This window comes from Haliaeetus albicilla, chromosome 4 (genome assembly GCF_947461875.1).
Source record: "Haliaeetus albicilla chromosome 4, bHalAlb1.1, whole genome shotgun sequence".
In the NCBI taxonomy this organism is placed as follows: Eukaryota; Metazoa; Chordata; class Aves; order Accipitriformes; family Accipitridae; genus Haliaeetus; species Haliaeetus albicilla.
In genome coordinates, this window is record NC_091486.1 from 26,753,376 (window position 1) to 26,777,267 (window position 23,892).

Sequence of the window (23,892 nt, forward strand, 5' to 3'; positions counted from 1 at the left end):
GATGAGTTAAAAGTTACTGGGATTCTGTTTCCCCCCTTTATTTTACAGAGGATTGAAAAGTTATGTTCCAACTATGTCCACAGGTACTGTAATCATTTTTGTGTGCTTGATAGGACAGAAATAATTATTTTCATCAGTATTTTACACAACGAGAAGGACTACTGAGCAATACTGTAGATTAGGACATGACGCAGGAACCACTAATAACAGATCATGGTGTTTTCCAATTTTATTTCTTTCTTTTGAAATATCTAACACATTTTATTAGTTGAATGTTAAAAATAAGATTTTTACAGTCACCTTAAGAGTTATAAAAAGATGCCACTATAAAAAAAAATACAAAAAATTCTGTGACAAAGTATTATTATTTAAAATTCAGTGTCCCAAAAACAGCCAAAGATTTTTTTAAGTACTTAGAGTTCATCATGCTGGTAGACATTGTACTCCTTTGCTGATATGAAACCATCTCCATCATGGTCATTCTTCTTAAATATATCAGCTAAGATTTCATCATGGACTGAGGGATGACGTTTTTTGCCATCTCTTGCAAATTCTTCTTTCAAATACTGGCTTATCTAGAAGAAAAGAGAAAAGTCCAACCATTGTGGTTTTTACGCCAGTACTCAACAGCTATCTTCAAGGATGCTTGGGGTATAAACGTAAGTTATTGTGACTCCAGTGCAGACAGGTCTAACGTTTACTTCCCAGCAAGTCTGAGACATACTAATGTATTAATCAAAGCAAATTTCAACATTGCACAGTGTAGCTTGTGTAAGCATACAGAAGCTTTACATGATGAACTGCAGCAGAGGCAGCTCATGTAAAGATAACACTGATGCAAGTACACCTGCAGTTTTATTAATTATTTATTCCAAATTAGTTACATCATATTACCTCAAGTTCAGAGAGTTTCTTGTCACTGTCCTTGTCTATTTTATTAAATGCTTCAACGCTGCGGGGTCCCTTATTTACTGCATAAAGTTCAATCTCAAAGATCAATGTTGCGTTAGGTGGAATCTTGCCCTGTGCTATGAATAAAAGAAAAAAAAGAAACCACACACTGTGGTCAGAGATCACACATATGATAGATTTACAAGTAAAGTGTCTGATTTTTTTCTTACAAAGTCTGTGTTAATATTCAGATTAAACTCTGAATTTAAATATTATACAGCTAGACAGGAAGATCGTTCAGACTGTGTTAGATAACTGATTTTGAGAGAAATTTGCAAACAATATACTTCCCTGAAACAAAATTATATTGTTCATATCAATTCAAATACTTTTAAGAAAAGGTTTGTGTTATCATGAAAAACAAGTATTTCTAAAGTTCTCACTCTTTCACATACTGTCATAAGATGGGGCTGGTTGAAAGACTGATTCTAAGACATACGCCTTCTGCAATATCTGCAATCTGATTTAAAAGATTACAGTAATAGACCAGTGCTCCTCTGTATTTTCTGTCTGAAGAAACAAGCACGCAATATCACGTTTTACCAACTTACTATGAATTATACCTATGGTTAAAGGACTTGATGTAAAATAGTGTTTAAAATAGACATCTCATTAGAAAGAAGCAATAGAATGTAAGTCATCTGATTCACCCCTCCCCCCCGCAAAAATCCCCAAACTAGTAGAGTATTTTGAAAAAACATGTTAGACTTCATTATTCCTGTGTCAAAGCATTTTCTTATATCTGATGTAAAAACACCATTGCCTATAAACACAGGTCAATGTATCACGCATCTGGCAAAAAAAGGGAACCGAAGAGAGACAGTAACAATCTAATGAGGTTTAAGTAGTGCCAAAAAAGCATCAAGAAATCATGCAGTGTAAAATTAAAATGTAAACATGCAAGTTGCTTCTATTCATAGCCAAAGCCAGTGAGCATGACATTGTAACCTCAGAATTTTGACAGAATTTTGAGCTTGTGCCTGTCCTTCATAAACTGAAGAACAACTAAAGAATCTACTTTGTTTATAAACAGAAGGTAAACAAAACTATTACTCACACTACTCATCTAAAATATCCAAAGTAAAAATGACAGGTTTCAGAGTTCAAAAGGCTTTAATCTTACAAGCTTTAAAAATGTAGTTTTTAATATATCTGAATATAAATCATGGTTTGTATACTACTAAAGAAAGAAAGATACAATACTAGAATTCAGTGCCAATAGTTCACAAATATACATACCAACAAAGGAAAGATACGTAAAGATTTAGAAAGTCACATGCATCTTTTCTAATTCAAGATTAGGCAGGCATCTTCCCCGGCATGCAGGAATATGCTGAGACAGAGGACAGGTATGCTGCAGGAAAATAATACTTTCTTGAAGTGCTACCTAGAACAAACAGTTAACACTAGTATTAAAGAACATACTTCTGTTTGTGTCAGCGTTTTTCCTTGTTGTTATGAGACTTCCTTATTAAACATTATGCTCAAGGGGAAAAATTTATTCCTAATAAAGTTCACTGGCTACAGTGGAACTGTATGAAAGACAAAACTGGTCATGGAATTCTGACATAGTATCGCTACCAAACAATTACTACAGAGCAGGAGCTACCTTTTCACAGAAGCTACTACACCCAAGTCAGAGCTGAATTTAAGTTATCTACAATTAAAAGTGCTGAAACACTGCATAAAACTCCTGACTGGAACTTTTTTTTTTTTTTCAGTAGACTGCACACTTAAGTATTATAAATTCAAATCAGAGTTCATGCATTGTACTGTTGCAATTATTATGTAATGTGATGATATCATCTATTAACTATCCAGGATGTAAGCAGTATTTTAAACAAATTATTTCTACTTAGATTAATTCTGTGGCATGCACTGGATTACATTCCGTTTTGCTCAGAAGATGCAGAATGTCATTAAAAGGCTAAGCACGTAGAAGTCAAGTAATAGAAACTAAACATGAATAGAATATAATAGATTAAGACAAAAAATGCTGATACGAATCATGAAGATCTTCCTTTTGCTGTCAATTTTTCGTACTATGGCAGTACTTGGAAAAACACATCAGGTGCCATGTACTGAATTCTAATGCAAACGGCAAGGCCTGAGTGTGGGTCTATGATGAGGACTACTCAAACTGCACAGGAATGAGCAGGATTAGGCTGCATAGCTGCAGTCATCACCTTCAGTGCCTCCAAAAATAATGGGAGCATCAATTCTTCCAGTCACTTACAGTACTGTATGTTTGAAAGGGTCAAACAGAGGAAAGACAAAGTTTAATATTAAAACTTCTTTTTTACCGTATCCTTGCTGTCCATATGCTAATGACGGAGGAATGATCACTTTCCGTTTTTCTCCAGGACACATATTCATCATAGCAACATCCAACCCTTTTATGACTTGTCCAACACCCAGAACGAACCATTTTGGATGACCTTCATTTTGCGTCCGACTATTAAAAAGAATTGTGAGTGGTTAACAGTGAATTCAGTGTTTTTTAAAATATAAATAGCTTTAAATTAGCAGTCAGTAAAAACGTACATTAGATTATTAGAACACAAGAATGTTTAGAGTGCAAGAACATAAAGTATTAACACTGTTTTTCTGCTACATTTATAGTTAATTAAAGGTCAAATCTTGAGATGTATGAGGGGCAACCTCCTTTTGAAATCATAAAAACAGGTAAAAAACCCTAACTTCTTGTAAGAACATCCAATCTTCCTGATCATATACACTGCATGCCAGAAACAAGGCACCACTGCAGGAAGTTTGCGAGAAGAGGAGCGCTGGGAGCAATACACTACTAGGAAACAAAAAGTCTTCAGCAGTTCACATCACTGTGGGATGGAATGGGAGGGGAGGGAGCATGCATGGGTGTGCAGCATGCATGGGTGTGCTGGGGGAACCTGGCAATCTTGACTGTGGTACTGTGTGCTCACCCACCACTCTGTTCAGTTTAGATATTCAGTGCTTGAGCCAGCTTCTAGTTATATGAGGTGTCCCCAGTATGAGAGCTACACTGAACGGCAACTGAGCAGCATGTAGCTCAACAGTCAGAGGGCAACACTGTATGTGCCAAAATCAGTCAGTTCAACAGGAAAAAAAATGGAAGTAAAATGGTACCGTTAAATGTAGAATTATCCTATATTGATTTTTTCTTAAATGATACAAGTGGGGGGAACGAGTCAAGATTTTGTAATAAACTAGGCCACTGCCTGTAAGATCTGTCCAGATATGGGTAAGGAATGAGCCAGGTATCTGAAGGAAAGAAAAGGCTCTCGTCCAGAGTTCTGCACAGGTTGAGTCCTGCCTTGCTAGCAGGATGCACCACCATTAAAAGCAAGGCACTGCAAAAATAAAGCTTTTGCACAACAGTTTCTGTGCAAAGCAAGTTAAACCAAGCTGAAACAGCCTGAAGATAGATGGATGGGACAAAAGGAAAAAGCTAAAGCCTAAATGCTAACACTGGGGCAAAGAGGAAGACAACACAAATCCAGAAGGGAAGCAGCAGCAGGGAAGGGCACAAAGACTGCAAACGACTAGCATAATACGGCTGCCCTGCACAATGCCAAGTACGTACAAGAGCGTGCAGTACTCAAGTTTCTGTCTAAAATAGTCAGTCTGCGTCCCTACCAGGAACTCCTTCTCCAAACCCGAGTTTTTTCTGCCCAGATTACAGCACAGAACATGGCAGGGATTAACATGGTGGGGTTTTTTTTCACCTTGCCAAAGGGGTTCCCCGTGTGAGGTGTGGGCTACGTTCTCTCAGCGACCCTCCCAGCTGGTCCCCTTCGCTGGCAACAACTGCCAGTCTCAAGCGTGGCTTTGGTTTCCAGCTTACCTCAGCGCTGGTCCCTCTTGACCCTAGGTAAATCCTACATCCTTCAACACTCGGCTGAGGAAAAAGGAAGGCTGAGATGGGGGGAAATCCCTAATGCTGACGTGGTTAGCGTGGACCCCGAGCTGTGCCCACGCTGTGACCCGCCGCTCCTGGGGGCGGTCAGGCTGTGCCACGTACACTGCCGGGCCAGGGCCTACCTTCCCTTCCGCCCTACTCGGTGCCCCGGGGGCCCACCTGCAGTAGAACTTGGATCCGTCGCTGGCCAGGAAACCGTCGTAGTGCGCGTTCAGCAGATCCCCCCTCTTGCTCTTCGGGCTGCAGACCTCGGGGAGGTGCAGCACCTCTATTTTAACTTCCTCCGCCGCCGCCGCCGTGCCGCCTTCGGCCTGCGCCGGGGCCGCCAGCAGGGCCAGCGGCAGGAGGAGCAGGGTCAGCCCGCGGCCCATCTCGCTTCCAGGAGGCCGCCGGCGTGGCACTTGTCCCCGCCGGGCCGAGGGGCGGGAGTCCGGGCCCGCGCTGCGGCGCTGCCCCAGCCTCCCCGGACGCGGGGCCGGGCCCGGCCCAGGCAGCCGCGGGGCGGGCGGTCCTTCGGGCCGGCCCCCTCCGCTCAGGAAGTGAAAGGGACGTCAGGAAACATCGACGGGAGAGGCGGGGGGGGGGGGCGTGTTGGGGGGCGGCGGCCGGGAAGCGCGGCCGGGCGCGCATGGGAGATGCGGAGCGCCCCGCGGGGCGGGTGGCGCCGCCGGGGCCGCCGCGGGCCGCCGTTGCCGCCGCCGCGCCTGAGCTGAGCGGCTCCGCCTCCGCCCGCGCAGGGAGCAGCAGCAACAGCAGTAGTAGCAGCGGCAGTAGCGGCGGGGACGGGAGCGCCCACCCCCGCGGTCGGCCGCCCTTTCCCCGCGGCGGAGCAGGAGGATGCGGCCCGGCGTCGGGCTCTGAGCGATGGAGGGGGTCCTGTACAAGTGGACCAACTACCTGGCGGGTAGGCGGCGGGGGCCTGGGGGGCGGCGGTTGGGGCTGGGGCGGCCGGGGCCTTGCGGCGCCCGGGGCGGGGGGGGGGGTGGCTTGGGTCTCGTCCCTGAGGCGCTGCTGTTGCGTCGGGGGGTCCCGGCGTCTCCGCGGGCGGCCGGGAGCCGTTTTTGACGCGCTGGCTGAGAAATCGTTGGCCGTTGGCGTTTAGAGCCGAGCCCCCGGCGGGCGGCGGAGGCGGCCGGCGCCCCTGAGGCGGCCCGCCTGCAGCCGGCTGTGGGGGCTGGGGCGGGGGGGGCGGCGGGTGACGGCGGTCGCCAGCGCCCCCCCCCCCCGCCCCGCGCGCTTCCGCGTGTGTGGCGCGGGGCGGCGGCAGGCCTCGGCCGGGCCGAGCCCCTTCGCGCCTCCCTAGCGGCCCCGCGGGCACCGGCGCGGCCCCGGCAGCCCCACGGCCAAAATGCGCCCGGCCCCCGCGGTGTTCCGCTGGGAACGGGGCGGCCAAGTACCTCCCGAGACCTGGGTTGCGTCTCGCCAAGTCAGTCAGGGACTCTTAACGGGACAGACCGGAGGGAAACGCCGTCTGTTCTAGCGGCCCAGCTGTGGGATTTTCCCCTCCACCTCTGGTTCCTCTCAGAAATGGCTTTAATTTGCAGCATACGAACTTGGAAGGTATCCTTGCTTACAGTTGAGGAATTATTTAGGATTACATCTTTAAATCTTCAGTGCTAAATGCAAAAGTCTGAACTCCCTTTTAATTTGCTTTTGGATGGTAATTTTTTTGAGTCTGGCGCTCCTGTACCTTAACCTGAAAAACATTTTAAAAAATTTAGTTCTGGGTGAAGCTTCACAAAATGTGTTTTGAGACGTGCTGCAGCCAAAAATGCACCAAGTGCCTGCATTTGCCGTCAAAGCTCTGGTTTTGTTTGCCTCATCCTGTGTGGTAATAGAGATACCACCTCCCTCTGGAGATAGCAACGGATAGGTGGTACTGCCAAGGTGAAACAGATTTCCCTTCTGATGCTGTAATAGGACTAATTGTCCCTCCGGAGCAGATCGGTGTTGGGTCATATACCATGCTTAATCAGGCCTCGTGTTTGACTGCTTTGGCAATATCTTCTTTGCCCCCTTGCTCTTCAGTACTTCACATGTGCTCTTCTGCTTCAGCATATTCAGATTTTGAAGGTGGGGTGGTGTGAAACTCAATTCTGAGCGTTTAGAAAACGTTGGCCACGTTGCAAGGATTGTGTGCGTTTGCTGTGAATTGAAGTGTACAGAGCATAATCTTGCATTTTTCAGAGCAAACACATCTCCACGTATACTGGCCTTCTGGTGAAAGAGAAAAGTTGTACTGTAATTAAACAGATCCTTGATAAGAGATTTTTGTCACTTCCTCACAATAAATGTGGAGAAAACACATATAAGAAAAACTGTGGTTTTGAAAGAAATAATGAGTACAAGTTTCTTTTTGAAATGGAGTGGAAATCATCACTTTTGCTTATGTGACCAAAAATGTTACTGTAGTAGAAGGTCACAGGTAATAAGCCCTTGTGGTGTTTGATGTAAACTTCCCATTTGAAGTCTGTTATTTAATAAGGAAATATTCAACAGTAACTGTGAATGCTGTACACACAGTAGACTGTTACGTAGAAGTTACGCGGCTAACTTCTGCTAAAACTCGGTAGGCCTCTGAAATAGCAAACTGCAGAACCCTTCTTTCTGTGTGTGCTGGCCAACAGAGAGCATCTGCTCTTGCGTTTCAAAATTACAATATGTCAGCGTCCCTACAATTTCCAGAATATAGGAGGGCAGCAAATTAAAAAAAAAAAAAATCTAATCGTATTAGTGACATTTTTAAATTTTATTACCCACTTCCTTGTTACTCTGCTATTTATGTTTGCAGCCAGAAATAGGCTGTAGTACTTGTTGTCATTAACAGTGGAAGCCAAGCAGCAAAGGAGCTTGTTATTGTTGCTGAAGCATTGTGGAAAACATTTAGTTTTCTCCTTCATTAAAAGCAAACCAGAAATACAGCTTTATTTTTTTTTCCCTTCAAATAATATGTGTGTATCTGAGAATTTGTGAAGTACAAATTTGTTAAATATTTTGTCAAACAGAGGATGCTCTGTTTGCCCAATTTAAAATAGGAAGAGGTGTTTTTGTTCTTTAGCTTGCTTCTGTGAGACACTTGGAGTCTTTTAAGTCTTTTGCTTCTGTTTTTTCCAATATCAGCATAATGTGAGGCTGGAATAATCATCTATGTAGGGTCCCTTTTTATCAGAATCAGACTGTTGAGACAGGCATTGACTTACCACCTGTGCATGCACTTAGGAGACGAAGGGCAGCACAGAATCAATGTTTTGCAACACAGTGTAGGAGGAAGAAAAACATTAGTGTATTTCTGAGCTGCGTTTTACAGGACAGGGTCTTCAGTACAGTCATTTCTTGACTGCATATTCTTTGAGTAGAAGTGGTGATGTACACATACAGTTTGAAATATTTCCTGTGGGAGTTGGTATCCCTCAATGTTTGTACTATTTTCATTCTGTTTTTATATCTGAGTGTGGATCTGCTTATTAGTTACCACTCTGCATTTTGAAAGACACAGATTCTTGCTGTTACAGCTAATAAATAAATAAAAAAAAAAATAGTTACAGGTTATTATTTCCTTATCATGGAATTGTGACATGATGTAGTGGGGCCTGGTCTTATACTTCTTGAATTAGTGTTAAAACTTGGCATGACTTAATGTGAGTAGTATGAAGCCTTTAGCTGATTTTCAAGAGTCTCGTACCTGATTAAACCTCCTGTGTTATAACACGCTGCTGCTGGATGACTGCAGCTTGCTCTGTTGGAATGGCAGTTGATTAGCACCATGGACTACACCATCATATCGCCAAATACGTCGAGTTCTTGGCCACACAGTTACTGCCATTCCAAACCCTAAGCCAAGCAGGAAGTTAAAGTTTGGTGTGGAGTTGTAAAATAGAGGGGTAATCTGCTCCTATTGTACAGCCGATCCTGACTGTGTAATTGTTATGCTCTACTGGAATATTTTACGTCTATGTTATTTTTAGAAACAAAGATGATTTGTTAGGTAAAATGGTTTGCATTTAGTAGTATTAGAAATTAGGGCATCTATTCCAATGAGTGTTGAGTTTTATGAAATAGCTGTTAAAAAAAGAAAAAGGAAAAAAAAAAAACCAACAAACTGAATGCTAATATACTTTAATCCAAGTGGGCCAATGACAGTAATTTACTGTGTGGTGTAATGCTGCATCGAGTTCTCACAGATACTTGCATCTATGCATAAACTGCTCTGTTTTGTGGATGTAGGGAAGTCAGAGATCATTATATAATTTTGCTAGTGCAAAGCTGGTAAAAACCTTAGTAGAGGAGCTGGTGTATGCTGTCCTCACAAATGGACCTAGGAGTACAAGCCATGTCTCAGTTCCCTGCACAATGCCTAACATTAAGTTGTTGTTGAGCGATGGAGCTGGGCTACTTTCAGAGAGAATGGTGTGTCAGTAGTTATGTGTGAGATACAAAGTTTTCATTGAAATACAGTAGGCAGAGGAGACCATAGCATAGCAGTTGGTGATATCGGTCATTTATTTGTATCTTACAAATAAGATCCTACAGTCTTAAGAAAGTCTACCTGAAAAATATACTTGAATGAGAATGGTTCTTCAGAGGTACGTAATTTATCAGCCTTCAAAATAAGATTCCTTGGTGGTTAAATTAAAATTTAATTTTGCTTTAGAATGGAATGTAGTGAAACTGAAATACTGCTGATCTTGCACCCCAAAAGAATGGGAGTGAAATATCCATATAATATTAGTCTGGTTATAGAACGGCCCAGGTCTTCAGACTGTGCAGATTGTTTAATTCCTGGTGTATTACAAGAATAGTTTAATGTTTGCATTTTTTATAAAAGTTTTAACAGGCAAAGAGCTCAATTTGATTTGCAGTTTACTAATTAGACTAAACTTTCCTTTTCATGTTTTTGATCTCACTAGGTTGGCAGCCTCGGTGGTTTGTTTTAGACAATGGGATATTGTCATACTATGATTCACAAGATGATGTTTGCAAAGGCAGCAAAGGAAGTATAAAGATGGCTGTGTGTGAAATAAAAGGTAAGAATTAATAGATTTCTGCTTGAGGAAATTTTAGCTGCCAGGGAAATAGAAAATATCACCCAACATACCTTTTGCATCACAGGTTTTTCCTACGCTTTTTTTGTTTATCTGTAGTCCAATGTGACTGCTTCATAGTTCACAAATAACGATGAATGTGAATTATGAAGTGGTGACAAAGAAAAATGTTTTTGACAGTTAGAGCTCTCTTCTGAGATTTAGAACCCAGCATGTATTCCTTTTTGTTTTAAATAGTTGTGTGCATGTGGCTTATGCTTGGAGTTACCTCAGCTAGTTGTTTAGTTCTATTGCTTTTCCCTTTTATGAGCAGGGATAAGAGACTGAATCATGAATGCTAGTTTTTCAGAAGAGCAGCAGCAGTGACCCAGTAGGGGAGATTCTTATAAATCAGAGATCTTTAGTTTTTTGTTTTCCTGAGTCATTTTTACTTTTGTCACTGTTAGCAGCTGCCCACATGCATAGGTGATGGATGTATTAGAGTTAGTAAGTGAACTGTTTGTGTCAGACTGTGAGTTTAGCTTTTAGTGTATTCTAAACCGTAGGTCAACCTCCTTGGCTAGTAACAAGGCATTGTCTAACTCTCCATTGCTTTCAACTCTTGACCTCTTTCCAGATACCTACAGATGACTGGGCTTGTGATATGGGTACTGGTATATTAAAAAGTGAGACTTCTTATTTTACATGGGCCACCAAGTATTTTTCATGTGGTAACTCCTTTTTGTTAACTGTTTTCTTGATATATATGAAAACAGTGATGTAAAGTGGAAGATCCCATTTTTTGGCAATTCCCATTGTTCATTTTGCTTGTTATCGTGTTCTTTTGGTGAAGGAAAGATAATAGTTGAAGTCTGGATTTGGTGCAGTCTCCTGCATCCATGGCTAGTGGGGAGTGGGTCTGGAGGATCTATGGTTGGTAACATGAAACTCAGAAGAGTATTCAGTTAAAGATGCAGTATTGAATATAATAGACTCTAAACAAAGTCCACCTCAGTTCTTGGTTCTAGGACTCTGCAACCTGAAGCCAGATGTCTGGAAGGGAGATTATTTCAGTTTTTAGCCTAGTTCTCCATAAGTACTTGTCCTTGCAAGAAAACTCTTCAGTTTTCCGTGTTTAGACCAGGTTTGGAATACAACAGTTATTACAGATTCATACGCAGTATGTTGTTAATGCAGAAAGGGAACCCCGTTGTACTTGAGTCTGGCCACTGTTCAATGTCTTGTGTTCCTACCTGTTGACTTGAAGGCATGCTGGGGAGAAGGGTTGAGCAGTTTTGGGCTTTTTCTTATTTAGCAGTGGTACATTGTGATTTACTGTGGGATCATAATAAACATTTTAAAATACTTTGGTCAGTCTTTAATAGGTAATTGTTACTGAGTTGAGGTTGTTTTTCTTTATTCAAAATTGTTTTTTTTCTCCTCTATCATAAGTTCATGCAACAGACAACACAAGAATGGAACTAATCATCCCAGGGGAACAGCATTTCTATATGAAAGCAGTTAATGCAGCCGAAAGGCAAAGGTGGCTGGTAGCACTGGGCAGTGCAAAAGCTTGTTTAGCAGATACCAGAACAAAAAAAGAAAAAGGTATGTCTATTACCTAGAGCATATACAATCTTACCACTTTCTCAAATGCTTGTTTTCAGATAATGATAGTGCAAATATTGTGGTAGGAAGTCAGTATTATTGTCTTTAAATATAAATCGTCATTATTTCTAGTCATCTATATGGTAAATTCCCCCTTGATGTTTGAATGACAGGTCACCTCCATTGACCTCTTCTATCTTAATAAGCTGGAATACCAGCAATTTATCGTCATTAGAAAAACAAACATACTCTTTGTAGCTGTTGTGAAGCCATTTAATTTCTGTGGTTTTGATTCTTCATAGTTACTATTGTTTTTTCCATAATTTTTCTTGGCTGGCTTAAGGTAACCATCTCCAGCCACTGTGGTGGAGGTAAATTTCATCCACTAAATTTTTTTCTACATCATGTTGCAGCTAAGAAAGATGTCAACTTTTATGTTTCCTAGTAATGTGTCTCTTTCTTAATGATCTAGCATCAGTTATCCAAAAATATAAACTGTTGTCTGCTTCAAGTACAGTTCTTGACTTATTGCAGAGTCCAATTTTACTCAAAATTAAGTGAAAGTTAAAGTGATTTTTTTAAATTTAAATGAAAAGTGCTTAAAAATTAAAGTGTGTACATACATTGTATGCAATAAATTGATATTTCCTTTATTTTTTTATAGAAATAAGTGAGACCAATGAATCTCTTAAAACCAAAATGTCTGAACTTCGTCTCTACTGTGATCTTTTAATGCAGCAAGTTCATACAATACAAGAATTTGTTCACCATGATGAGACTCGCTCTCCTCCAAGCATTGAGGTACAGAATTTCTAGAATGCCATTGGAGAACCTAATTATATAATACACCTCAAGTTTCTCTTGACATCTTATGCCTTTTTCATCTTCTGATGTTGGGAGATTTAACCTAAGGTCAATTTTTGAGTGCTTTTGTGTATATAATACTACCAGTGATTATATGTGCATAAAGTACCTAGGTATTTAACTGTAATTGTAATATGCATTAGGAAGCAATTGTGTTATTGAGTCATTTGGTTAAAAGGCTGGAAAAACTGCCATATGAGTTATGCAATAATTTGTCTTGTTTTGCATCTCTATTATGGGCAGAGTAGTTGAAACAAACTCGTTTGTCCATTCTGTACTTCCTTGTGTAGTAGGATATTGCATTTTGTTATCAGTGAAACTCGTGTTAAAGATATTGGAAACCTGCGGTGTAGTTAAGTGTCTCTGAATATGCACAAGTAAAATTCTAGTATTTCTGCTTTTAAGTGAAAGTTAGTACTGGAAATTATGAATGGCTTCATTCTTTACACTCTTCAGCAGTGTGTGGACAATATTGTTGTCCACTTAGGGCAAAGCAAGGGGTTGACCCTTAGTCACAACACAGCAAATTGTTGTCAATTTACAGCAAGGTGAAACTGACCTGCAGGCTCCTTCCACTGGAGTGATAAAGCTGTTCACACATTCTGCTGCAATGCATTTGTTTCACTGAATGATCTGATACCAGTTAGTCACTCTGAGACAAGCTTTACAGTAAAAAAGTTAAGGCATTGTTGGCTGATACCCTAAAGAAGTTCAGATGTCAGAAAGAAATTACAGTGCTGTGACATTTGTTTGCTTAAATTAACCTCACTGGAAGATGTACATTTGATTAAATAAAATGGGAAATGGAAGTTTGTAGTGGTAATGAGGGAAATCAGTGTGTGTGTGAGTGGTGGTGGGGGAGAGTTGTATGTGCATCTTTTCATATTTTTTTCTTGCTTATGCTTGTGCTTTCATTTATTTTCAGAACATGAATGAAGCCTCTTCCTTGCTTAGTGCCACATGTAATACATTTATCACAACACTTGAAGAATGTGTGAAGATTGCTAATGCCAAGTTTAAGCCAGAAATGTTCCAGCTGCCTCACCCTGATCCCTTAGTTTCTCCTGTGTCACCATCACCGGTCCAAATGGTTTAGACATTTTGAAATACTATTTTTTCTAAGTCTCGTATTGTTGGTTGGATGAGGGGAGGAATGGCAGAAGACTATGCTAGTGCTATGTGCTGTGATGTTAACAGTTGAAATCTTGACTCTGTTATGAGCAGTACTGGTCCTAAATATAAATCAATAATTTTCCCAGTCTTTGTTTGCTAGCCTTTACATAATCAGAGTCATTTATTGTACATATCAAGACCCTCTAGTGAGGTATCTTGTAAATGAATGAGGTTTAACTTTTCCTCAGTTCTATTGTTTCTTTGTTTTTTACAATGCTAGCTGTACACTGACCTTAAAAATTTCATAACTTTGCCTCCAGTTTAAACAGATAAGTGCCTTGTGGCTTGAAGCACTTCAGCAAGATAGCATATCTTTGAGTGTATATAATTCAAAATGTTTATATTAATCTAATATGCCCTTATTTAACAAAAAGTTAAATAATGGTAGAGATATTACTTTCATAACTCTTCACTACTGATTATTTCCGTTAGAAGGACAGTGTATGTGGAATCATGTTAAATGTCTTCTTGATCATATGTATAGATTCCAAGATGAGCTGTATTGTGGGATTTTGTTGTGGGAATCCCTTTTTTTGCACTTGGGTCTCTTGTCCCTTTATCTTCAGTCAATTTACTTACAAAGCTGATCATTATTGATTTAAATTAATACCTTTCTTTGATATGCATAGAGATTTGACAATGATATTAGAAGAACCACAAGGAATCAACAGGCAGCACTTGGCTTGATTGTGTAATGGGGAATTTAAGCTGGCATTTGGTAGAGGAAAAATGTCTTGATATTTTTGTAAATTATAGCAATTAACAAATGGCTCTGTGAGTAACTTTGGAGCAAGAGAGAACGATTTCCATAGAAACTAGATAGTATTTTTTGTAGTAAACTATTTCCTGTGTGAATTCTTTAAAACTTTTAATATTGATGGCAATCCATCTGTTTTCATATAGTTAAATCAGATGTTTAACTAAGAATGGCTGATATTAATTAAAAAGAAAAGATTGCCCTCTCAGTTTGTAGAGACTGTGAATAAAGTAAAATTAATGTAGGTATGCATTTTCTTATAAGTAGCTTATGACATTTTTGATGTGGTTTGTTGTTTGGACTTTCCCCCCCTGCCCAGATGAAGCGTTCCATTAGCCACCCTGGTCCTTGCTATTCAGAAAGGTAATTTTCTATTTCATTAAGCTTTTTTCTTATGTCTCGAGAAACCTCCCTGAACCTGCTAGCATTAAAATAAAAATGTGAGAAGAATTGTTCACTTGGGCGAAAAAAAATTAAACAGCATAAATTGATCTAATTTTGAAAACTAAGGGTGCAGATTATCAGTGTCGGTGGCGAATAATGCAGATGCTGTCTCTTATACACTACAAAAATTTCTTCATGCTAGCAGCTTTATGCAAATAACTTATTCTGACAAGTTCATGAAATTAGACACAGCTTGAAACGCTAACATTCTTTTGGGGTCAGTATTTCAGATTCTTGAGTTATTTTCTTCTGCATGCAAATACTGTATTACATTTTTGTTTCCATTTTCAGGCTTTATAATTGTGAAAATTAAGAATGTTCTGCTGACTGTGCCATTTTTAGTTCAGTATAGTGAAAAACATTGATACTAACAGTTTAATCTAAGCACCAAAATTATTTTAAATTTAAAGTATATTAAGTTTGTGTGGGTTGTTACAGATTTTGCTTACTAATAGATCTCATTTGTTTTGTAGAAATAATCACTCTGTAAAAGAACCAATTTCATCCCTTCACCGATTTTCACAGCGGCGCAGAAGAACATACTCAGATACAGAATCTTACAGTGATACTCCCTTTGAAGATTCTCAGAGTAAGTTTGGAAGAAGGGTGGTTTTCTTTTGTATCTTTCTGTACAATTTATTACCCTATTTACAGCAGCTGTTCTAGTGCTGATATCAGCACGAGGAAAAAGTTTTCTTAGTTACACAAAGTTTTGTTTGTAAGATAATGTTATCAATCAGAGCACTTCTGTAGTTTGTTATGTGGCTGGCTTTTGCTGGCTTTCACTCATACTGAAAAGGATCTTACAACTGGAGTAGTTGTACTGAAATCAGTGGGACTACTGGCAAGATAAAATAGAGACATAACCAGAAAAGGGATGTTTGTGCTAGTAAAATCTTACATGAACGATATTCTGGTAAGTGGTGGAATACTGTTGTTTGCCACTGTCTTGTCACGGAACAAATTCTGCTTTCTGTGACCCCTGTGAGTGGAGGGGGTAATTTCCACCCAGTGCATTGCAGAAAGATTGTTCATTTCAGTGGCTGCTTGCCTTTTGTAGAGAACAGTACTGTTCTGAAAGAGTGCAGCCTTGTCAATAAATAAAGACAGCCCCCAAAATTATGAAATGATGTCATGATCATAATATTATTTCCTTCTGATTAGATGGGTCTACTGAGTTAGTAGCTAGTTCTTCTGTGGCTTTTTCCTTTTGAATCTTGCTGTCATTTTGACTCTATCCTAACTCTTCTCAGGGAGATTTCAACTTGACTAGTTCTTCTTGACTAGTTCTGGTTTAGTTTTGCTTCCTTTCAGAGTGCCTAGTGCCTCACTTGGATTGAAAAAACCTGAGGTCTATGCATTGCTGAAAGCTCATGTGAGCACAAAGAGGTCCCAGTGCTTTACGTTCTATCATGAAGCAAGTATTCACACCTCTGCACCATTTCCTTGGTTCTGTGATGCTCACATGTTGCAGGGTGACCACCTCTTTCAACTCACTCATCTGCCACCTGCATAGGGTATGCCAGCATGTATCCCAAGCTAATAAACTTAGTTTAGATCCTATTTTGTATCTCAACGCTGATGTAGGTGCACATCAGTCTAGCTTCCTGTGATGCAAGGCTTTTGTTGTTACCATCTGGACCTTCTGGTGTCGGTTACCCAGTCTGACTCTTCAGGACTGCTGAGAAGAGTCTTTGTCTTGTGTGTTTGTGCTAATACCAGGCTTTTTTGGTTCCTTGCTATGTAGTTCTAGTTTCTAGCTCAGTTTCTCTGTGTTTTTGTTTTCTTTTCCTGTGTGAGCAGCTCCCTCTGCTACCTTCCAGTTATCTTAGTTCTTTCTCTTTCCTGTCAGGTAGCGTAGCAATACCCAACTTGCAGTAGGTCATTCATTTCATTTTAATAATAGAAAATGTTTTAATTAAATGCTTATCGATGCATCAGTTCTTTAAAAAAAAAAAAGTTCATGTGTTCCTCATACAGAATATGTCTGCACCTCACAGATTACTGTCCTTCATTATGTAAAATTCATTGTGTATAAGAAAAAAATAATAAAAAATTACTTGATTTATACTAGCTGAACACTCTTCATATCTATCGTCCTTGGGCATGATATTGAGTGAAATCTTCCAGGAAAAGTCCAGGGTAATTATGCTTCTGATTGCTTATGTATAGGAAATAGCAAATAGAATAACTGACAGATTGGATGAGCTTTTTTGGAGTTGAAAATTAAATACTTTGATATCTTCATAGGATCTGCTCACTGTTCTAGAAGTGCTGTCAATGGAGACCTGGTATCATCAACCATTCCTGAAGAAAATAGATCAGTATCAAAGGAAAGATCTGATCTGGAAGAGACTCTTTCGTCCTTTTCTTCCTGAAGAAACTGAAAGTATTCAATTTTCTATAAATAATGCTATGCAAAAGCTGCTGTAATTATACTGTTGTTATAGGAAGTAGTCATTTCCCTTTTTAGAAGGATTTCTCTGCACTTTATAGAATAACATAAAAACTATCTTTGAAGTGTATTTTATCTTTATATAGTTTATTTGCAAGAGTATTTTCCTAATATTTCACAGTTTGAATGTGCATTTTTTGGAACAAATGATGGCTTAACAGATAAGCATCCACATTTGTAAATGTAGCTCTTTTTAAAAAGTGTGAAGGTCTGACTGATACATTAGTAAACCTGCAGGTTATAAACTTCAGCAAAAAAGTTTCTTTTTTTTTTTGAGAAAATGCAACTTGTGCCATGGGCGGCCTCTTGGTCATTTGTTTCAGGTCATCCACCAGGAGCCGTGATTAGCCCTGCAATGGCTTTTTTGCCTGTGTAAGGGCTGTGGGATGGGCACTAATGGGTCTACTCTAGCAGCTTGATGGTAATTGACATTGCCTTCTTTAAAAACACAAGGCTATACGTAATCCGGTCCATATTTTTAGCCAATGAAAGTGGAAATATTTAGTGTATTTTTCTAAACAAATGTATAAAAATAACTTAATATGAAGCATTTGTACCAAACATTGGATATTTAATAATTTTTATTTATTTATTCTTTTTTGCATCAAAAATTTCTACGTACTTTCACTACTAAAGATCTAAAGATCTACTAAAGGCTTCAAAATGTGCATAAATTGTTTCTGGGGTGTGTAGCGTCACAAGTAGCTAATGCAGCGCTGTTAAGATTTACTCTGCTCACTTAAGATGTGTTTTTAGCAAAGTATTACAGAAGCAAGAGATGAAATACTAGACCATTAAGCTGCTGTTGTAATGAATATTTGTATCTATACATATTTTATTTATGACATATTTATACAAAAGGGAGCTTCTGTTTTTGCGACTCCTTTATATCATTTGAGGATGGTATACACCAGGAGATGGGTTCTGCTCTCAGTTACATCAGTGTAAATTTGCATTAACTGTAAGTGAGATCAGAGTCTGACTCTCTTAATTAATAGTGTAACAGTGCCTACTAGCAACTTGGTCCACAAGGTTGTTAGTGTTAGCATTGTAAGCTTTTGGGGATTTTTTGGGGTATTCATTTAGGGATAAACTTGGTCTATAAAGTCTTAGCTGTAGAGCACTTTAAGCAAGCCATTTACTGTTTTTGATTTACACAATTTTTAAATAAATGTACAGGGTTTTTTGCACTCAAGCACATACCAAAATCTGTTTTCGTAATCAAATCTTCTTTAATTTGGTTTTACTAGTCTTCCTTATGTGTATATGAATAATTTGGTGTTTTTGAAGCAGGCTGGAAAGGACAGATGGGAACAGAATGGAAGCTTTCCGTATAAATTTCTGGAATGTTGATTTATCTAAATCAAAACAGGTCCAAATGTTGAGGAAAAACATGTGAGGTGTTGCCCATATATAAAATAGCAGTTTATAAACTATTATGTCCATGTGGAATGGAGTGGTTCGTACAAGTAATTTGTGGATACCAGCTCAGAGCTGTCATTTGTGCTCGGTTCTGTCAGTTTTCATGCAACTAGCATTTGCATATGCATATCAGCCACATACATGCTTGTACATTTTTTTCTGAATGTTTGCTTTAATATATTCTGTATGACACTTATGACAATTGTAAAAATAAGTATTAAAAAAGATGTTCAGAGAAGTAAACTACATATTGCAATGAGAGTGTTGTCTTGAATCATACGCTGTCTTAGAGGTGCTTTTGAAATTTCACTGAGGTTTCTGTCAGCTTGTACAGTGTTAAGTACCTGTCACATTAACAAATATCTCTTTCTGGCTTTCAGCTACTACAGAGAAAATAGTTTGGACTCCACATTGTGCAAAAAAAAAAAACCTGAGACTGGTCAGTGCATGTGGTCGTAAATAATAATTTTAAATACTGCCACAGATAGGATTGTTTAGACAAAAGTTGTAATGATTAGATTCAAGCACAAAATTTGCATATAATTACTTCAGCACTGTTTTGGGTTTCTCAATGTCACTAAAGCTGGAATGGTGGCTTTGTATACATGTAACATGTTCCTGCTAAACTTAAATCAGCTTTTTTTATATATACCTATGCCAAACTCTGGCAAAAATCCTAAAATGTATTTCAATGAAATCAGTGAAGATTGTATGCCATCATACTTTTGCCATCTGGAGCTAAGAAGTCATTTCTGAAAATGATACTTAGCTGGCTGAATCACAATGATCCATATGTGGTGAGACCAAAAAAAAATAAATCTGGATGCTCTTACGTTTTCATTTCCAAGTTTAGGGAAGAACTTACCAGGAATGACTAATTGTGTCGTTATTCTTTCTGGTGGAGAATGGGAGCTGAACCTCAACATAGAACGTTTAATTAGTACTTCTAGTTTTGATCTCAACTGCTTCTGAAGAGATCAGTCTGAAACCAATTCTAAATAGTATTTATCACTTAAAGAATTAAGCATACTACATATATTTAGGTGAAAAGTGGTAACTTCTAGTTACTGAGTTATATCTCTGAAGTCTCTAATATCAGATAATGAGAAATGGAATGTGCTTAAATGGCTTACCAGCTTGTACTATAAAGAATTAATGATCAGGCACTCAGTGATTTGGAGGTTTGTGAATACTGAGATTACAATGTTCAGGGGCTTTAAACTTCTGAAAATTAACGTTTGTATTTCTTTCTGCTTAATGTATAGGAAGTCACTTTGACTTTTTTACCCCCCCCCTCCCCCCGAAGCAGTCTTTGGGATAGGAATACGTCAGAGGTTGCTTCTGCATAAAAAAAAGAAAAAATTACTCAATTTATTTAAAAACTGAAATCACAGCTATTTGTGTTAAGGTTATTTTCACAAACTATAAACTTGAGATTTGCTTGTTATGCCACCATCAGTTTAAGTATTGTAGTGTAGCTGTTGTTCCTGCTCATGTAAGTTAGTAACTTTTTAAAGGGATCTAACACCCAAATGAAAGAAATGTCTGTGTCTGAAAGCTAAATATTTTTTTCAGATGTTCCTCATTATCCTGCTTTAAAAGAGTTAATGTGAAACCTGCCTGTTATGGTGTTTCTTTACTGACTACTCTGAGGGCTGAACCTAAGAGTTCCAGATCCAGATCTAGAAAAGAAAGTTACTGCTTAAAGGGGATTTCTGTAGAGCCTGGGTGCCCAAACCCACAGTTGGCATCCTGAAGATCTCTGCTATTTAACATTGAAGACCAGAGAACCATATAGATTTTTATTTCACTTGTAAAGCTCCCCAGATGACCGTAATGGTGTACGTACATCCTTAGAATTGCCACTGTCTTGGAAGGACTTGGCCCCTTAGCTGCTAACTTAAGCAGCGAACTAGGATTTGGAAACTAGGCATTCCTCTGCCTGTGCAGTGGGGGGACCAGAGCTTCGCTGTTTTGCAAAGGATATCTAACACACTAACAGGAGCAAGCTTACTACAAGGTGGAGTAATGGCCTGCACTTTAAACATTCTAAAAGAAGTGCTTTACCTCTGCTCTTCCCACTGTGTATGTACAGTAGTGATTAGAAGGTGTCATTTAGGAATTTAATTTACTTTACTTAGCATTTTGATATTTATTAAGTCTGGATGAACAATCCAGAATGTTGTTTGGCAAGTGAGTACCGTAAGAAAGTAGTCAGACTGTTTCGCTTCTTTGCTGTCTGGTGCTACCTTTTTCTTCATGGTAGGGCACTATTATCATGGCTCTTTATGCACCAATATACATAGGTATGCCCGTAGCCATATCCTGACTGTACTAACCAGCACACGTATGGGAGAGAAGGCTAAAGATGAAAGCACAGCTGTATTTTATGGATGTGTTTAAAATAAAAAAAATAAAAAGACAGGCGTCCTTCAGCTTTTTCAAAGGGAAGGGTAAGCAGGCATCTTCAAGACTGTCAATTATAGATGTCAAAGGTGATACTTTAAGAGCATCTCCTCCTTTTCCCTGTGTTTCATATTCTCTTGTGATAAATACTGCTTTGGCTACTTCTGTATCTTCCCTCCGTAGGCTGCCTAGGCATTTTCCACGAAGTTTGGGTTACAGTTGCAGAAGCTTACATGGACCTGACTTAATTTTCTACTCACTGACTGTCATTTTCAGACATGTCAGAGTATCTTACTTTCTCCATCATCCTTTTTCCTTTGTACTGCTGCTATTAGTACTATGGCATGTTCCAGTGTGGGAATGACTGAATGATTTATTTTTGACTGTTATGCTTTGGTTTTTTTAATAGACATTAAATATTCTGATTATTATTTTTCTTTTAAATCCAAGCTCTAGATTGTTATTATCTTCAAAAAGGGAGAAGGAAAAAAAAACAAGTAGAGAAGATTTAGGTTTAGTATTTTATCAGACATGAGACGTTTTTGTGTTCTGTTCACGTAATTTTCTCCCCTTGAAGGGAAAAGTAATTGAAACTGGAGACGATGGTAAAAATTGAAATGCAATGTTAAGACTAGGGTTTCTTGTGTGCTAGCAGTAAAATGAATCTCTCAGTGTTATTATGGCTATCTGCCGTCACAGTTATCTATCTTTCTCAGGCTGCCAAATGTAAACTGTTAGTAGAGAATGTATAGCTCTATAGTAGAATTCATACAGCAGCTCATGGAGCTTTGTTTAAAAGTTTTCCTTTAGCATTAGGACCTAGGAAACATGAAGTCCAAATGCCTTCACACACATATTGGTGGTAGGATATTTTTCTGAACTTGGTCCTATAGTGCAATAGATTTTATCTTTAAAGAGAGCAAATGTCAGCTTGTACAGTTAAAAATCCCAATATTTGACCTAAATATAATAAGCAAATAATTTGAAATGTTCGTTGCTCATTTTATGTTTTTTTAATCCAGAGGCTGCTTAAGCTATTGTCTTGAAAAATGTTACTGTTTAGGGATGTGTTCTATGAAACTGAATATCAAAGCTTTAGATTGTGACTTTATCGATGTCACTCTGTATTAGCGTTTGCTTAGCAGTCTCGTGAAAAACCACTGGCTCAGCAGGTTAGCATGTAAAGTTATCTATTAAAGCTGTGCTTCATAAGGCCTGTAAGTACTATAAATCCTATTTTTAGGCATGTGAGTGACTCATCTGCTTAAAGTTAGGTGTGCTTGCTTAAGTACGGTGCAGAGGTGGGCCAAAGAGGTACAGGCAGAATGAACTTGCTTTACACTGCCACACCGATGTGCTTTCCTCTTGATCAAATAAATATGTCTAGACTCTGTAGAGGCCATGGAAGACCGAGTTTCCAGTAGCATTTGTGGAGAAGAGTTCATGCTTAAATCTGCAGATGCTGTCTGTCACTATTACTTTCTGCTCAGATGACCAACTTGTGCATTTTTAGTGTTGTTTTTATTATGTGCCTGTGTACACAAGTTAGTTTTTGGTTAAACAAGACTGTACCTGTGTATTTTTGTGTCTTGTATTGAGTTTAGGATTTTTTAAACATCTAACGGAATTAGAATGAGAAGCTTTCTTGAGGGTTGGTTTTTTTTTTTCTTTGAATGCTTTAAAGATTAAAATAAAAGGTGCTTTTTACCTAATTTTTATTATTCTTTTTTACTCTCCTCCATAAGGAAGAAATACCACGCACTCTTAAACTCTTTCATCTTTACAATTGTTTCTAAATATTCCTAGTTCCATCACTAGAAAAAGTCCGGATCTTGTCCCAACCCAAAACTTAGCTCTTCTGAAGTCCTTATTTTTACTTTAGTCCTTGTTTCAATTAGCTTTCCTGCATCAATTGGATAGCTAGTGGTTGATATTACATAAGTTTATAGGAAATTAATAAAAAGTCTGCTTCTATAGTGAGTCCTTCTGGAATAGATTTTTAAGCATACTACATGCTTTACTACTGATGAACTTGAACTTTTTTTTTAGTAGTGGTAGTATGCTGGGAGTCACAGTGATGCATAGTGTTGCTAACTAATGCTCCTGCTCCACTTAAGAGGATTTTACAGCCCCTGAAGCAGTGTTGCATTGCTGTGAGTGTATTTGCTCTCAAGCTTTTTCTACTGACCAGAGTGAATTCTAGAAGCAGAGTTGCTCTTTTGACCTTGATATTCTTTTCCCATAGATAACCACAGTTGTGACCTGCCTGCATGGGATTTGTGATTTCCCCCCAGGAATGTAAAGAAAGACAGGCTTTGCTCCTACAGGTATGTCAGCTGACTTGAGGGATGAAGAACTGATGGGGCATGGGCCCTTAATCACCCATGGGAGGTGAGAACATGTAGGTCCAGGCAATTAGGGTCAACTGGTCTGTACTAGTTGCAGCTGCTAAAAAAACGAGGCAATAGCCAGGTTTCCTGGAGGCAGTTTTTTAACCACTTTCAGCAGAGACCAACAATAAAGAGGAGAGATTAGCAATTTATCCATATAGGGTGTAGTGAAAGGCCTGGAAATTCACTTAACAGAGGGATAATAAGAACAGCATAATGCGTGGGCATATGCTAGAATTTATCCTTTGTCGATGAAGAACCTATGAAGAAAACCTTTTTTTTTTTTAAAGTCTGGCTTTTTTTAAGGCTGACTTTCTTGTGGCCAGGCTGTTTCTGATAGATGGCTGGATTTTCAACAGTTAGCTACCTGGCTTATGCTGGAGAATGGCATTTGTACCTAGTCTTTTCTTTCAGCAACTCTTTTTCTGTAGTGTAGTACAGGAACTGTGAAAACAGCATGATAAATAACAAGGAGTCGCAGG

General features: G+C 39.1%; 2 protein-coding genes across 2 annotated transcripts; one reads left to right on the plus strand and one right to left on the minus strand.

The window, feature by feature from the left end:
• Positions 1 to 211: 211 nt before the first annotated feature.
• On the minus strand, positions 212 to 5,500 carry FKBP7 (FKBP prolyl isomerase 7). Its single transcript, XM_069781560.1, is given in 5 exon segments — positions 212 to 575; positions 895 to 1,028; positions 3,255 to 3,406; positions 5,030 to 5,472; positions 5,474 to 5,500. Coding segments are annotated over 5 exon segments (918 nt in total). The 3' UTR covers positions 212 to 413.
• PLEKHA3 (pleckstrin homology domain containing A3) lies at positions 5,454 to 18,873 on the plus strand. Its single transcript, XM_069781562.1, has 8 exons — positions 5,454 to 5,774; positions 9,778 to 9,894; positions 11,344 to 11,499; positions 12,164 to 12,300; positions 13,289 to 13,453; positions 14,613 to 14,656; positions 15,211 to 15,326; positions 16,988 to 18,873. Exons 1-8 carry the CDS (start codon positions 5,735 to 5,737, stop codon positions 17,113 to 17,115), a joined length of 903 nt encoding a protein of 300 aa, XP_069637663.1. The 5' UTR covers positions 5,454 to 5,734; the 3' UTR covers positions 17,116 to 18,873.
• Positions 18,874 to 23,892: the final 5,019 nt, after the last annotated feature.